Here is a 15,611-nt window from a genome sequence, read left to right as displayed (position 1 = left end):
AAGGGTATATTGGCATGGACAGAGGGGACATGTCCCCACCAATATCCACCAATTACTGAAATGTCCCTGCCAATAATTTACTCAACTTCAAAATAAAGTAATGCACCGTCAACTCTTGACCTACAGTTCAACGCAATACTTTTAACCAAGTCTGTTAAATCAAAATTCAGTTTTAATTCTGGCCTCTATGAAAAAAAAAACAAAACCTAATCAGGATAAAAAAGTTAAATTGCATCACACACATCTCTAAATTACTCTACATTCATACCTCATCAAAGCCAGACTGCAGTAAAATCATGTAAATTGACTTTTGCAGCATGGGACAGGATGTTATTTGCATTTATAAGTGTTTATTTTATATTTTATGTACTTTATTCATGTTTTTAAAAGTGAAACAGAATTTGTGCTGTTCAATGCATGCGCTCTAGGGATGTCAAGAGCGTATCTACACCATTGCCTTTTCCAGCATATTACATGGCTACTTGCCAAAAAACGTAAAATTTTGACACAAAACATTGTTTTGAGTCATAATAGTATATGAATACTTTTAAAAACAAAGCTGACAAATGAAAATGGCTATATGGAGCATACACTAATTTAGGTGTTATTCAGTTAGGCTAAATTTACACTGCAATTGATTCAAGTGACTCAATTCTGATTCATTTTTTTCTCCCATGTGGCACAGATGGGATATGGCCCATGTACGTGTGTAAGCAGGAAAAAAAAAATCACATGGATTCTGATTAACTCAAATCAGATTCAGGCCTTGTTCATATGTGAAATTTGATCTAATATGAAACAGATCTGTGCCCTTATGTCTGCAGTGTAAGCAGGTACAGTAGATCGGTTTTTCACCTGTCAAGGTGAGCCATGCGTCATTATAAACCATAGCGAATGACATCAAGTCTGACACTTTCATTTCAGAACAGACTTCAGCAGAGTCGCAAACCTTAAATCTCATATACGAGGACTAAAAAGACGTTTATACTGTCATATAGCACAAGTATTTAAGCATGTTAACGAGAGAGAGAGAGAGTGCACAATATCCACCACGTACCCAATATAAACTAATATAAAACTATTGCACATGTGCATAAATCACGCCATGGACATGACAATAAGATGCCTACTAGTTTAAAAAAGCCTAGATTAAAAGAAGATGGCCAAATGAGAACTTTTCTGTCATAAACTCTAGTAAAACAACTTGTTGAAAAGAATAATAAAAAAAGAAACCATGCAAACAGATTTAATACAGGAACAGAGAAAAGGGCACTCTTTTATCTTTTATTATAATTTCTTTCCTGGCCATTGCACCTTTGCCGTGTGCTGTGTAAATGCAGGCAAGCAGATACGAGTCACTTTTAAAAGATGATTTAAGCTGGTCAAAAAACCAATCAGATACAGTCACAAAATCTGAATGACCATCAGGATCTGCAGTGTAAATGCAGCCTTACAAGATGACACAAAACAGATAAACATTTAAATATGGATGTGAACATGTTCGCTGAGGGTCAAGAGGATTCCGAATACCCAGATGAGCCTCTGTTATTAGTTTTAGTGGTTGTTATCTGGGAATCCAAATACCATGGAAAGTTGTGAATATTCTGTATTATCTTGTACAATGTATTTTGCATTTGTTTTTACGTGACTTCATTGTCTATTAGAGTTTATTTCCTCATCAATATTATCTTCAGAGTTTTTCAATAATGTGGATAAGAGATTAACGGGATGACATACAGTAATACACATGTTATTTATCTTGAGCAATCTGAGCCATTTCAATGATGTTGACTTAAAACAAGACAAAAACATAGAAGAACATGTGTATTTAAAACCTAAAATAATTCACTTGTAATTGAAAATACATGATCATCTGTGATTTATGACAAGCGCGGTGTGCATCTTTCTGACCATTGGTGTAGTGAACTCATCAAGGGTTAATGAGCAGCCGCAGACTAAACTGTGAAGACGGAGTTGTTTGCAGAGTTATTTCATTTCACTTTGTTATAAACAACAGACACGTTCAGAAGGGGAGTTTGGGTGCTTGAGCACCTGCTCTTTTTTTTTTTCTCTCAGAGAGAAAGTTCATCCTTAAAATAAAAATGTCCTCTCCTTACCCTCGACGCTGGCACTGTACCCTCGTACCCCCCCCCCCCCCCCCCCCCCCAGACACTATTCAGCTTTGCGATCAACCTGCACCCCAATCGTTAACCAGATTGGTTAAAAAGCACTAGTTTTGCCTTCAAATTATTTTTCAAAATGAACAATCAACTTTCTGTGGTAAAGTAATTGCCCCCCTGTGTCTACTATTCTACTATGCTGCTGAGGAGTAGACGCTCGAAGATTATATAAAAAAATCACATAAAATCCGACATAACCGTTCACATTGCGTTCGCATTGCATAACATCAGATCTGTGTCTGATTTAATACTACATAAGAAAGTGGCACAAATCTTAGTTAAAAAGATCAGATTCCATGCGGTTTGGGCTGTTCACACTGTCAAGAAAAAAACAGATCTGAGTTCCATGTGGGCAAAACAATCAGATTCAGGCCTGCAGTGTGAACGTAGCCTTTGAATTGAAGTTCTGAGGCACTTCCACTTTTTGGCCACATTACCGGATGTGCATTGATTTTTATTAATGCAACACAGTCAATTATTTCTTCTATCATCCTATTATTTTTTTCTAACTGTTTCTCAAAGTACTGCGAGCTGTCTACTTAGACGAGTTTTTTTGACCGTCAATTTTGGCACGACTCTCTGTCTTTCACTCTTTCTGGGTGTGCTGTGAATAACATGTTAAAGTTCCTCATTAAAACGCATCCGAGGTGACTCATTTGAGCCTCATTTGGTCAGGCAATTAACACCTGCACCCTTGCAGAGATAGCTGTGGATGATGAAAATAATGAGAAGTGGATTTTTTTTTACAGCCTTCTGTCTGATTAGATAAAGTGTGAAAAGAGCTTCCAATTGCCTGTATTGTGGTCCCTTGACACTCACCGACAAGCAGAGCCTCTCTTTCTGACTTCACCGGACTGGGGGGACCTTTTTCTGGCAGGTTTTCCTTCTCCTGGCTGCAGGACACCACCGCCGTCGTCGCAGCTTCCTATTGCGGGAAAAAACAACAAAAAAGAAAGTTGTTTTCTTCTCACAGGCCCTCTGCTCCTCCTCTCATTACCCCGGGCCTCTGACGGGCCTGCAATCTCGTCGCCCAGTTGTGTCAGAGTGATTTATCCTGCGACAAATAAAGTTCTCCTGCGCTCGATTGGCCTGTAATGATCTGTCATGTTCTGCGAGAGGATGGAGGAGGGGAAATGGGACAACAGAAGGGGTGTAGAGTGCAGCATAGAAGGGAAAATGCAAAGAGAAAGAGCAACAGAGAGGAAGGAACAAAAGGATGAAGAGAGAAGAGGAGAATAACAGACACTTTTCATGAATAGGGTGCAAAATAGGATGGATGAATAGGAGCTGCAATTGTTTTCCCCCAATAAATAGTCAGTGAATAAAAGGCCATAAAGAGATAGCTCTACATATTGTGTTTATTGTGAGTGTGTGTGTGTGTGTTTCTGTGTGTTTGTTTAATACAGACATAAAACATATATAATCAGTTTACTTGCTTTTTATGAATCACCAAAGACCACAAATTTAGCTTTAAATCTTTGCTTGTGTTCTAGTGAAGTAAATCTTTCGTGACCTGAGGGTGTGCAAATTAACAGCTAATTTTTCTTTATGGCTGAACTCACTTTAACCTTCAGTTGTCACTTTAATCTTCAACAGTCAACATCAGGGGGTGAAACTAAATATTACATGAGCCCATTTTCCCAAATATTTATCAGGGTTTCACAACCCTTTTAGGAGCATTTAAAACTGCCATGGACACAATTTTAAATCTTTTTCATTCCAAATCCAATCATCAATGGCAATAGGAATACTAAGTAAATATTGAATATCGTGAATTAAAAAGATACTTAAAAATACTCTATAGTAAAGAAGACTTTTATATTGATGACAAAGATCAACTATGCAAATAAACAAATTGAACGCTGTTCTTTTGAACTTTGGATTCAACAAACCATCGTCAATTGTACAATACTGGTCAAGTTTGAGGTCAATTTTTTTTTATTCATGTTTTTGTTTATTATTATTATTTTTTTATTAACAATATTAATAATAATAATTAACATTAAAGTGATTTCTGAAAAATTATGTTACTATAAAGACTTAGTAATGTAGCTGAAAATGCATCTTTAAAATCACTGGAATAAGTTATTAAATTAAATTATCAACTACTTTTGAACAATTATTTAATAGTGCAATAACATTTCACAATTTTACAATATGTACTGTGTTTTTAAATAAAAATAATGCAGTCTTGGTGAGCAGGAGAAGCTTATTTTAAAACATTTAAAAATCTTACTGACCCCAAACTTTTGACCGGTAGTGTACAAGATTTTTAAAAGATCATGTGACTCTACACTGAAATAATGGCTGCTGAAATCTTGTTTGTCACATGACCAAATCATATTTTTAAATAATCTGAAAAACAAAGCTAAAAAGTATTATTACAAAAATGACTATTTAGATTTTTTTATTATTATAATTATGGGGATGCAAATATTTTGCCGCCATCCATACTTGCTGTCTACAGTTGTGTAATGATCATGTGAGTGGGGCATGACAAATCAGGGAATGCTACACAATATTCCAGAAAACAGTTTTCAAAATACTCTGATTCTTTAAGCTGAAGATGCCGGAATAGTGTAGATGCCAGGTGTAACTGCAATAAAACCCATACTACCTGACAAAGTCTTGTCATCAATCCCAGTTTGTAAGAGCTACAAATAATAACTTGACATCTAGATGATCATTTGGACAAGTGGCAGAAGGTAGATTTTTTTGATTAATCATCTGTTGAACTGCATCCTAATCATCACAAATACTGCAGAAGACCTATTGGAACCCGCATGGACCCAAGATTCTCACAGAAATCAGTCAAGTTTGGCATGCAAGAGATCTGTAGAGTGGATGGCAACATCAACAGCCTGCAGTATCAAGACATTTCTGCTACCCATTACATTACAAACCACAGGAGAGGGCAAATTCTTCAGCAGGATAGCGCTCCCTTTCATATCTCAGCCACCATGTTAAAGTTCCTAAAGCAAAGAAGGTCAAGGTGCTCCAGGTTTGGCCAGCCCAGTCATCAGACATGAACATTATTGAGGCACTCATGATGAATTCGTAGAAACTTGATGAACTCTGGGAGTCCAGATCCATAATCATATTTTATCTAGGTAAAATAAGCGTAATCTAGAGGCCTTTGCCTTTCATATAAGCCACTTCTGATACTAAATGATCAACTAGAAGTCAAGTTATTATTTCTTGTTTCTAAAACTTAGATCAGCGACAAGACTTTTGTCAGGTAGTGTATACATTTTAAAATGAAAACTAGTGTAAACATTGCCTTCATGAGTTTAAAACATTCTGCTTTTCATTGAAGCTATTTTTTAATAAATTCTTTTCACTATTAAATACAGCTTTCTTTTTAAAAGTACTGCTTATTAATAGTTAGTTAGACAGTAGACAGGTTAAGGGTAGATTTGTGACATATTTACAGTATGTTATATAGAATTTGGTCCAGCATTAATATGCTGTTCAGATATAATATATAGACTAATAAACAGCCAAAATGCAAGCTAATACAGTAACAGTAAAATTGCTCCCCAAACGTGTTATTTCTTTGTCTAAAATATCCACATCTCAGTATATAAAACACTTTTTTGCTCTATTTGTGCTTCTATTGTTGTGTTTTGGTGAACCCAAAGCACTGAAAGTGTCCTGTTCTGCTGGAATGTGCCAATATGAAGTGTGATGAGGAGTGACGGTGTGGACAAGAGTGAGAAATGAAGAGCAGCGTTTGCCACTTACGCTGGCGTGATTTGCACTTTCATCGCCGCCTCTGTCCTCCCGCTCGGCCGTCTCCAGCTAGTCAATTAAAAGAATGAGAGAGAGCTGTCAGCGAGTAATATATCACATACTCACACACACCGTTCACACTAGACAAACCGCAGGCCAGGAAGTAAAATCACAAGCCTGACACGGCGAGAGTTGAAGGTCAGGTTTGCAAATGGATTTCTGCAAATGCCAAATAAGCAGCGAAAGCTCCGCAGCATTTGTCCTGCTCAATGAAACTCTAATGAAGCGCGGTTTAATCGGCAGCCGTTTCAAGCCGCTCTGCTGAGATTAGTAACGCAACCTGATGCTGACGGAATATTTAGCGGCATTCGCCAAGGCAAGCAGCACTATTGTTATTGCTCGTGCTTGTGGTGAGGGATTTGAACAAACCCCAAATCCAAGTATTAAACTTTGGATTAGCGCCATCTGGGCTACATACATGAACGATATCTCAAATCACTCGCCTTGTAGAGCTGAGGCATGTTATTACTTTTGGAAGTGATCTGATTTTGTTCTGGCGATGATAAAACAGGTGGAGAAATCCCTTGAAAGAGCAAGACCATATCTCGATGGCAGAGTATTATAGACTCTGGGCATACAGAGGGCCTTGGAGGTGCTAAATATAATAATATATTAAAAAATAAAAATCATGACAATATTGGCAAGCGCCTGTGGCAAGTTTTAGAGGGGCAAGCGCCAAAAACATTTTCTTCATAACATGCAAATGCTTTGTATTAAAGCAGATAGCTTCAGCTTTCAAGTCTGTTAAAATGAATCATTTATATTTTAGAACAGACAATATACAGCATGTACACCTTTGGCTACATAATTGAATAAGTTGTATCATTTTAAATTAAAATAACGGGGTAGAGAAGTAAAATAATTAATGAAAAAGAAAGTTTTATTTGCATAATTTACTTACAATATATAAAACATAATAAACAAATACAAATTAATGTGATTACCATATTATCTGACAAGGTCACATTTTACAGTAAATTTAAAAAAAGCATTGGTGTACATAATTGATTTTAAATATTCTACTTGAAGCATTAATTAAAAAAAAAAACATTTTGAGGGATGTAAACAATAACAATGGTCTTGACGTATAATATTCTGTTTTACATTTCCATAGCTTTTGAGAGTCCAAAAAGTTCCACACATTAAAAAATAATGTTACGATAGCCGTTATAACATCAAGTTATGACTGAATTGCCTCTTGTTAAAGATATGAAATAGTTTGTCAATAAGCAGGAAATGTTCATAGTCCAATGAAATCACCACCTTGAAATGGTCTATACATATATTTAAATAAATCATTTCAGTTACTGTTTTTATATTGGATTATGTACTGTTTAATTTAGTTTTCTTAGGGCAAAAATGAATGCATTTCATAATATGATTCACAGAAGACAACAAAAATGAATACACCACTAAATACATTTGTTACTCTGCATGCAGATCAATGAAAAAAAAAAAAAAAAAAAAACTCATTTAGGCATTTTAATCGATTAAAACCCCAAAACACAAAAAACAACATCGGTCATAATTATTATATCAGCAGTATTTTCTTAGAAGTCTGACAAATGCACTGTAGACCACCAACCCAACTCTCTTATTCAGCATACAAACACATGTGCAGTGTAAAAAATGCTTGACAATATAAGTCAGAGCACATTTCAGATTATTAGAGGTGCCATATACTGCATTGGTTAATTAAGTTAAATTGTTCTCTGATATCTACATAGTAGGTTCATGGCTTTGGTAAGAACAAAAAATCTCCAAAAAATGGTTTCATGAGCTAATTTATTACTCTATAAAGTACCCATAGAATTAGAAGATCCATGATTGACCATATATGTTTAGCATCGTGAATATCAATGAGCTCCGCTCTGACGCTCTTACAGACACACACAGCATAATGTACATGGAGAAATATAAAACCAATCAGAGTGACGTTAAACTATTGAGCTCACCAAATCTGTTGTGGGTAAAGGCTAAATTATAATTAGACTTGACAAAAGAGAGTGATAAAGATGTGTCGCATTGTATTTTATAACTATAGTCAAAGAAAACACAGCCAGGAATTAATATCAACCTCTACATGAACAGAAGACATTTGAGCTCAGTGATTTGACACAATTTAGCATCGTCATGTGTTGAAGCATACGCATCCAATTTCACAATGAACATTAAAAAATTAACAAAAGATGTAACTAATCTTAGGGTTTGCCTGTTCGGAGTAATTGTGAATAAATATGTAATCTGTAAATCTTGCATTTTGCATCCTGATGTGCGTTTGAAACATGTCTCGTGCTCTTATTGTCCAGTAACGCAAACAGTTTGGTGCTTGTTTTTAAAATTAAAGTCCCCCATAATAAGTAAAATATATGGTTATAACTAAGGGAGGAAAATTATCACTGTTAAGGCATGCATATTAATGATTTCAGAGCTTTTCAATGATCTAAGAGTTGCATATGAGTTGTGTTGTCTGTTGCTTGTCAGGTCTGGATGAATGACCTAAAGTAAGCATACATGCAAATGCGGAAGGTGTGGACCGTGAGTTCCATCCCAGTTGGTTTTGTTCTTTGATTGGACCGTTGTCCACAGGGGTTTTACACTTAAGGAATTTACATGAGAACAAGGAAACAGTGGTGTTTGAGGCTCACAGTATGCTCCTTTCCATATACTGATCTTTTATTATTCCACTATGCCTTAGAATACCCAGATTTTCATTATAGACCATTTTAATGTGGTGATGTCATTGGCCCATGAACAATTTCTACTTGTTATCAAACAATTTCATAACGGTAACAAGAGGCAATTCAATCATAACTTAAAACAACTATCATGACGTTATTTATCCATATGTGGCTCTTTTTGATTCTCTGAAGTTATAGAAATTGAAAATGTAAACCAGGAAATATGTTGTGAACATTGTTGTTGTTTACATCCCTCAAAATAGTCTATAGGGCACCTTAAAAAAAGAACTTGTATACCAGAAAATATGCTAATTTAGCATTAAACTTGAGTAAAAGATCTCTGGTGATTGTACTCCTTTTTAATGCAGCGAGCTGTTTTTTGACATTCTACAAATCTCAGACAGTCATTCTAGGATTGGAAGAAAACGATTAATAAAGTTGATCACAGCAGGAGACGGAAGAGCAAACACTGAGACGTGCACGTCCAGGCTGATGTACGACATCCACGACGCATTCATCTAGCAGAAAACAATAAACTGCTCTCGCCAGCGATGGCCACAGATCTATAGGAGAAACGGCTGCGTTCAAATTGATTTTCATTTCTTCCATTAATGAGTCTGTCTCAGGTGATTCATCAGTGCACATGCTGATGCCTTGAACTCTCCTTCAGCACGGATCAGTGGTGCCCAGATAAATTCACCCGCCAAGTGCCAATCAAACCCGACTCACTGCCGTACCACATGCAGACTTTGCTCCTTCTCTTCCTGCTCGGAATTATGAGTAGCCGGCCAACCATTTCCAAAATGATTAGTCTTGGAGGTGATAAACCCAAACTTAACCTAAAACGATGCGCTCCACAGTACCAGATAAGGAAAAAAACAGAGATAACAACATCTGTCTGAACAAGATAACAGGGTATCACATTTTTGGGCGTGCACCGTTTAGCCTTCTCAAATTGCCATTACCTTTTGGAAGTTCAATTTGAAACTGATTTAAATGTCACTTTTTCTAAGTTTCATATTTGGAGAGTTTTACGGATTGTTCGTACAGAATAGTGCCGTGAGCAGCGCAGTGGTCAGGTTGCCGTGAATAAGAGCTGTGTGGGAGACAGCGGTGGTGACATGCGGTTAATTGAAAGAGGCTTGTCGTCGCCGCTGGTGTGGCGAATGTGTGCTGGAGCTACAGAGGTGCCATTAGTTTTCATTAGTGTCTGCTGCAGCCAGTGCTGGAGAATTCATGCGCTGATGCTACTGAAGACTGGAAATCCTTACTGAGGACCATATAGTGGATTGTTTTGCATTTTCTGCTCTTAATGCTGCATATTTGTCAACATGTTAGCGTGTCCAAGAATCTTTCTGAAGTATTTTGTTATAAGTATAACATTGGTATGAATAAAAGCATCTTAAATATAGTATCTAGAGTACAATAATTCTAACTATATCAAACTTTAACTATAGATCGTAAATATAGAAACTGAAAATTCTCTATCACGACAACACAACTGTTCTGTCTGGTTCTTGAATCTGATTGGCTGATAGCCATGAATATGCTTATATATTAGACTTAATTTATTAATGTACTTTAGTGGCCATTTATTTTGTATTAATAAAAAAGATCATTGACACTGTTCAAAACACATTACCTGCATTATTTAAAAACACCCCAACTGCATAATTTTGGTCAAATCTCTGAACGTTTGTCTTAATAAACGGCATTCGAATGACTGCGTCCTTGTAAATAGAGAGCCTAACGCAAGAATTTCACACTGTTTTATTTTGTTTCCAACACCGGGACTCATCCGGAGCTCATGTTATTTTAATTAGAGCGCGGGGAATCAGATATTGCTGTTCTGATCTGAATCCCCGGAGAGCGTTCAGCAGGACAGACTCATTAATACACACCGTCCTCAAACCGACAGCCGTCTCATCTCTCCTTTTCCTCCTCATCAGACAAAACACACCGAATCCAGACAGAGTTAAAAGAACAAAGACACAACAGAAGAGCTCCAGACAGAGAGACAGACATCTGTTACTCACGGGCAGCGCGTGTGATGTGGGAAAAGCTTGAATCCGATCTTTCAGGGTCTGGATCTGGCTTTCGAGCTGTTGTTTTTCCTCTGAGTTCTTCTCCAGCTCCATTTCCCTCTGTTTCAGATCCTCGCGAAGCTTGAGCAGTTGCTAGAGAAATAACATCCGAAAGGCAAATGATGTTCATGAGGTTAATCATCATCAAAGTAGAGTACCTGATGGTTTCCCCCTTCAGTGTTTATCATTGTGCACAGAAGGAGTAGTATCTGCTTCCAGACGTCATTCAGGGATGTCAATGTAGACCTACCTAGGCTATTGTGTATGTAATATAATGACATTGTGTAGTCCTACAATGTGCGTCAATGAAATCGTTTTAAATGCAGGCGGCTGTGCACATTTTTCCGCTAGCATGTCACAACCACATTCTACAATAATGGAATACAATTTTCGCATGGACGAACACTGAAACCGCGTAGAAAAAAAAGTGTGGTTTAGAAAAATACCCGTTTGTGTGAATAGGGTCTTATTCCATCACTTTAACTTTATGACTTTAGCAGAAGTGCTCGTAAATTATCAAAAATGTGTTAAGTGGCTTATGAGTGAGTGGGAAAGCAAACAAATTCAGGATGCTGATGGAAACTGCAATTATGTACAAAATTCTGGAAAAAATTTACTATTGGATCAACTTGAAAAAAAATAAATAATTAGGTTTTTTTCAATTAAACTAACTATAAAATATTCATAAATTAAGTAGAAGTATTTTTTTTACAGTGTATTTTAGTAATTACACTAATACCTTGTTTAGATGCACTTTCCTACAACATGACCAATAATGATCACGTGTTTAGTCAGTAAAGCTATTCAATCTTGTTTTTAACTATATCTGCGATCATTGAAAGTGGAAAAGCTCAAAACATTTTAGATTTATTTAGATCAATATTTATGGTCGCATCATCCACTTGTTATTGAATTAACATTTAATTAATTAACAAAAACTCACATTCAAACTACTTTTAAATGAAAAGTTTCGCTAACAACCAAGCCGAGCAATTGATTAGCATGAATCAGTATAACTCTATCATTTTAACCAAGAAAAACATTGGTCATTCAAAAGTTGCAGTGCATTCTGATTATTTCTAAAGCAACTTAAGTCAAGCAGAGCCCATGTTTTTTTTTTTTTTTTTTTTTTGCAGGGCTCTTAAAAGTGTGAAATGTATTTTCAAGGTCTGCTGCCTCTGACATCCTAGCTCAGGATACTATTTGTGCCAGCAGGATTCAAAATGAACACTCACAAAGTTCCAAATTAGCTTCAACATTGGCTATAGTGAGTACATACTGTAATCGCCAGTTGGCCACTACTAAAATACATAGAGTGAAAGGCAGACTGTGGTTGTAGTAAATAGCTGTTTCCTTCCACCTATTTTTATGCAAGTTTTTGGAATATCAAATTAAAAAAATGTTTAATGGCATTGCCAAGATTAATTTTGAAAATCACAGCAAAGAAATACATTCGCAAAACTGGCTAGGATAAACTTGTATCTGATAAGGAGAAATGTGGATAAACTACAATGAACCTTTTCACAAGACTGCTATGTTTAAAGGTCATCATAATCTTAAATCCTTAAAAACGTTTTAATATTTAGATAAAAAAAAAAACATATGAACATTTATATGGATTTATAAATCTATTATATCATCTTTGCGTCAAATCACAAAAAATGCATTACCGCTTATAAGTTTTGTTATTATTTATGGTGAATAACTATAAACTGACATCCCCAGAATTCCCTGTGTTATGTGTAACATTTGAAGTTTTCTGTTAAAATAACTGTTTGTTATTTTTTTTTCTTCCTCAGTAACCCACAATATGACTTTGGTCTAAATGTTATGTCGTTAAATTAATGTTTGTTGCATTATTTATGTTTTGTGTGCTATGATCAGTTGTGGGTATGTGACAATGTGTATTTTCTATAAACTATAATATACTTTCTAATTTTTCAGAAAAGCTATTTGTGATGAGCTTTGACATTGTATCACACAGTTTTTTTTTAAAAAACTAAAACAATGTTAAAGGAGTGGTCCAATATGATATCATATTTTAAACTTTAGTTGATGTGTAATGTAGCTGTGTGAGCAAAAACAACAACTCTGAGAGTAATATGCTCAAAGTTCATTGCAAACGTAGACAATGGCTTTCACATTGTAAGCTTAGCAAAGCCTACAGCAAACAATGTTTGGGGACTACGAAAAAATACATCCGGGTAAATGAGATCACAGATTTGTTATGCAATAAAAAAGGTTTTATTTGAGAAGAGGCATGAGGTTCAGCTGTGTCCTTTTCATTTTATATCTAATTCAGGCTCACACTGACATGGCTAAACTGACTGACAGTATTGACACAGCAGAGGCATCCCTTTAAATCCAACTACAATATCCACTGCCATATTTTCCATGGTGAAGTTCTGGCAACAGCAGCTGCTCTTTTATCTCAATGGTGAAAATATTTGTAAAATTTCTTAAGTGCAAATTGTTGCAAAGTAAATCCTACACTTTTTTTTTTCACAACACGTCTTAGAGCAACGGCTACTGAGCTAAATGGGAGCACTAACACATAGATAACATTACGTATTATGTACTGTATACATCCTTGACCTAGACAGTATACAATGGCCAAATATGCCATCTTATGCTGACTATTCACTAGGCTTGCTATCAAATAATTCAATCTCAGGTGTTATGACTGTGTTGAATAAGGCTTTATTTGATTACCTCCAGCTCATAAAGACGTTTCAACAATCTGCACCTGATATGACAGCTGTTCCCCGACCTCCAGAGGTGCCGTGCCAGTGACATTCAGAAAGGAGAGGGAAAATATTTGGACGGTGTGCATTTCAGTCGGAGACGAGTAAATAGATTTTGTGCCTTGAGGATGTTTGTATGTCTGTAGCGGCGCAGGTGAGGGACTGATTAAATCCAAAGCTGGATACACACACACCCAAGCTCTGAGCTGCCAACGGCCAATATCAGCAGTAGTGTGTGTGTGTGTCTGCCGGACTGAATCTATGTAAATGAGAAAATAAAAGGATGTGTCTATCAGCATAAGAATGATTCATATATTAAGAGGATGTGATGTATTATTACTGCTCAATCTTACTAGAAAGGACCAAATGTGTTGATATAATTTGCTGTGCATTGTGTCATATAGTGTTATACGTCAAGGTGTTTGACTTATTGAGGAGTGTGCTATTATTATTATTATTATTATTATTATTATTATTATCAGTAATGGGAATAACGGCACTATAAATAAACGGCGTTACTAGCGTTGATACTTTTTTCAGTAATGAGTAATTAAATAAATTGCAGTTTCCCCCGTTACAAAGCCGTTACCGTTATTGACAATAAAATACATATTACTATAATTGAGGACACTGAACCGGTTTTCATGCGAGCAGCGTCTCTCTCAGCCATAGGACCTCTCTTTCTCTGGGGTGGGTGTGTTTGTTCGAGGCTGGGGCGGGACACATACCTAACCAGTGATGATGATCGGTGTGTCTGTGAACGTGGTGTAACTGAGAAAGTGATTATTGGCCTAGACAGAGTACATTTCCATCATTTGCCAAACATTGTAGTGCAGGTTGAGTATTAGTAGAGTGTAGCAGACAGTCTACTAATACTGAAATGTACCATCAAAATAAAGTGTTACCCTTTAAAAATGAAGTAACTCAGTTACTATTTGTTAGAAGTAACTAGTAACGGTTACTAATTACTCTTTAAAAGGAACATACCCAACACTGATTGTTATTACCATGAGTGATTAGTTTTATAGTTTTTAGACAGAAAATTGGGTAAATAACTTTACATACAGTTAAAGTCAGAATTATTAGCCCCGCTTTTAATTTTTTTTTAAATTTTTTTAATTGCTTTGTACTGTTTTTATTTTTTTCTTTCTCTTACATTCTACGGGTGACTAAAAGACACAGACGTTTCTGCACAATGCCTTCCTCAGTGTGACACAGTTTGATACCTCAGTGTGATACCTTTTTTGAATAATAGCATTGACAAGATTGACGCACCAAACCAAAAAAGTTCCTTAAAAAATCGCAAGTGCGAAAGGAAGACTTCAGCAACTTTTTCAAATATTACCCAAATGATGTTTAACAGAGCAAGGACATTTTCACAGTATGTCTGATAATATTTTTTTCTTCTGGAGAAAGTCTTATTTGTTTTATTTTGGCTAAAATAAAAGCAGTTTTAAATTTTTTAAAAACCATTTTAAGCTCAAAATTATTAGCCCCTTCAAGCTTATTTTTTTCGACTGTCTAGAGAACAAACCATCGTTATACAATAACTTACCTAATTACCCCATCCCGCCTAGCTAATCTAATTAACCTAGTTAATCATTTAAATGTCCTGTACAGAAGTGTCTTGAAAAATATCTCGTAAAATATTATTTACTGTCATCATGGCAAAAATCTAATAAATCAGTTAATAGAAATGAGTTATTAAAACTATTATGTTTAGAAATGTGTTTAAAAAATCTCTGTTAAACATGAATTAGGGAAAAGAAAAAAACAGTGGGGCTAGTAAATCAGGGGATTTAATAATTCTGACTTCAACTGTAAGTAATACATACAATAAATAAATAATATAAAAAATAAACAGCAAATAAATAAAATGACTCAAAATAAAATAATCAAGAATAATAAAATAATATATAATAATTAAATTGCATAAAATAAAATAAATGTAAAATAAAAAAGCACTGCCATTATACAAATACGCACATGGGAATGCATTTGACTGATCAAAAAGTAACAACAAAAGAAATACAATTCTAATTTAAATAAATGTTATTATTTAAAAATGTTATGTTTTGCTATTATTATAATACTTTACGGTTTCCCCTTACAAGACACGAGGAATTACTA

General features: G+C 35.5%; 1 protein-coding gene across 15 annotated transcripts in view; it reads right to left on the bottom strand.

Moving 5' to 3' along the window:
- enox2 (ecto-NOX disulfide-thiol exchanger 2) overlaps nt 1–15,611 on the bottom strand; it is a 403,527-nt gene that overhangs the window by 12,653 nt on the left and 375,263 nt on the right. For all 15 annotated transcript variants that reach the window (XR_012389699.1, XR_012389696.1, XR_012389700.1 and 12 more), the window contains 3 exons: nt 10,690–10,830; nt 5,925–5,981; nt 3,000–3,105 (listed from right to left, as the gene is read on the bottom strand). Coding sequence is in view for 9 of the 15 variants with exons in the window: in XM_073921806.1 (XP_073777907.1) it covers nt 3,000–3,105; nt 5,925–5,981; nt 10,690–10,830 (304 nt within the window). In the remaining 6 variants the exon portion in view is untranslated. The remainder of the gene's footprint in view (nt 1–2,999; nt 3,106–5,924; nt 5,982–10,689; nt 10,831–15,611) is intronic.

This window comes from Danio rerio, chromosome 14 (assembly GCF_049306965.1).
Source record: "Danio rerio strain Tuebingen ecotype United States chromosome 14, GRCz12tu, whole genome shotgun sequence".
NCBI classification, from domain to species: domain Eukaryota; kingdom Metazoa; phylum Chordata; class Actinopteri; order Cypriniformes; family Danionidae; genus Danio; species Danio rerio.
Note: the sequence above shows the minus strand (reverse complement) of the source record. Positions and strands in the feature narration are given on the sequence as shown.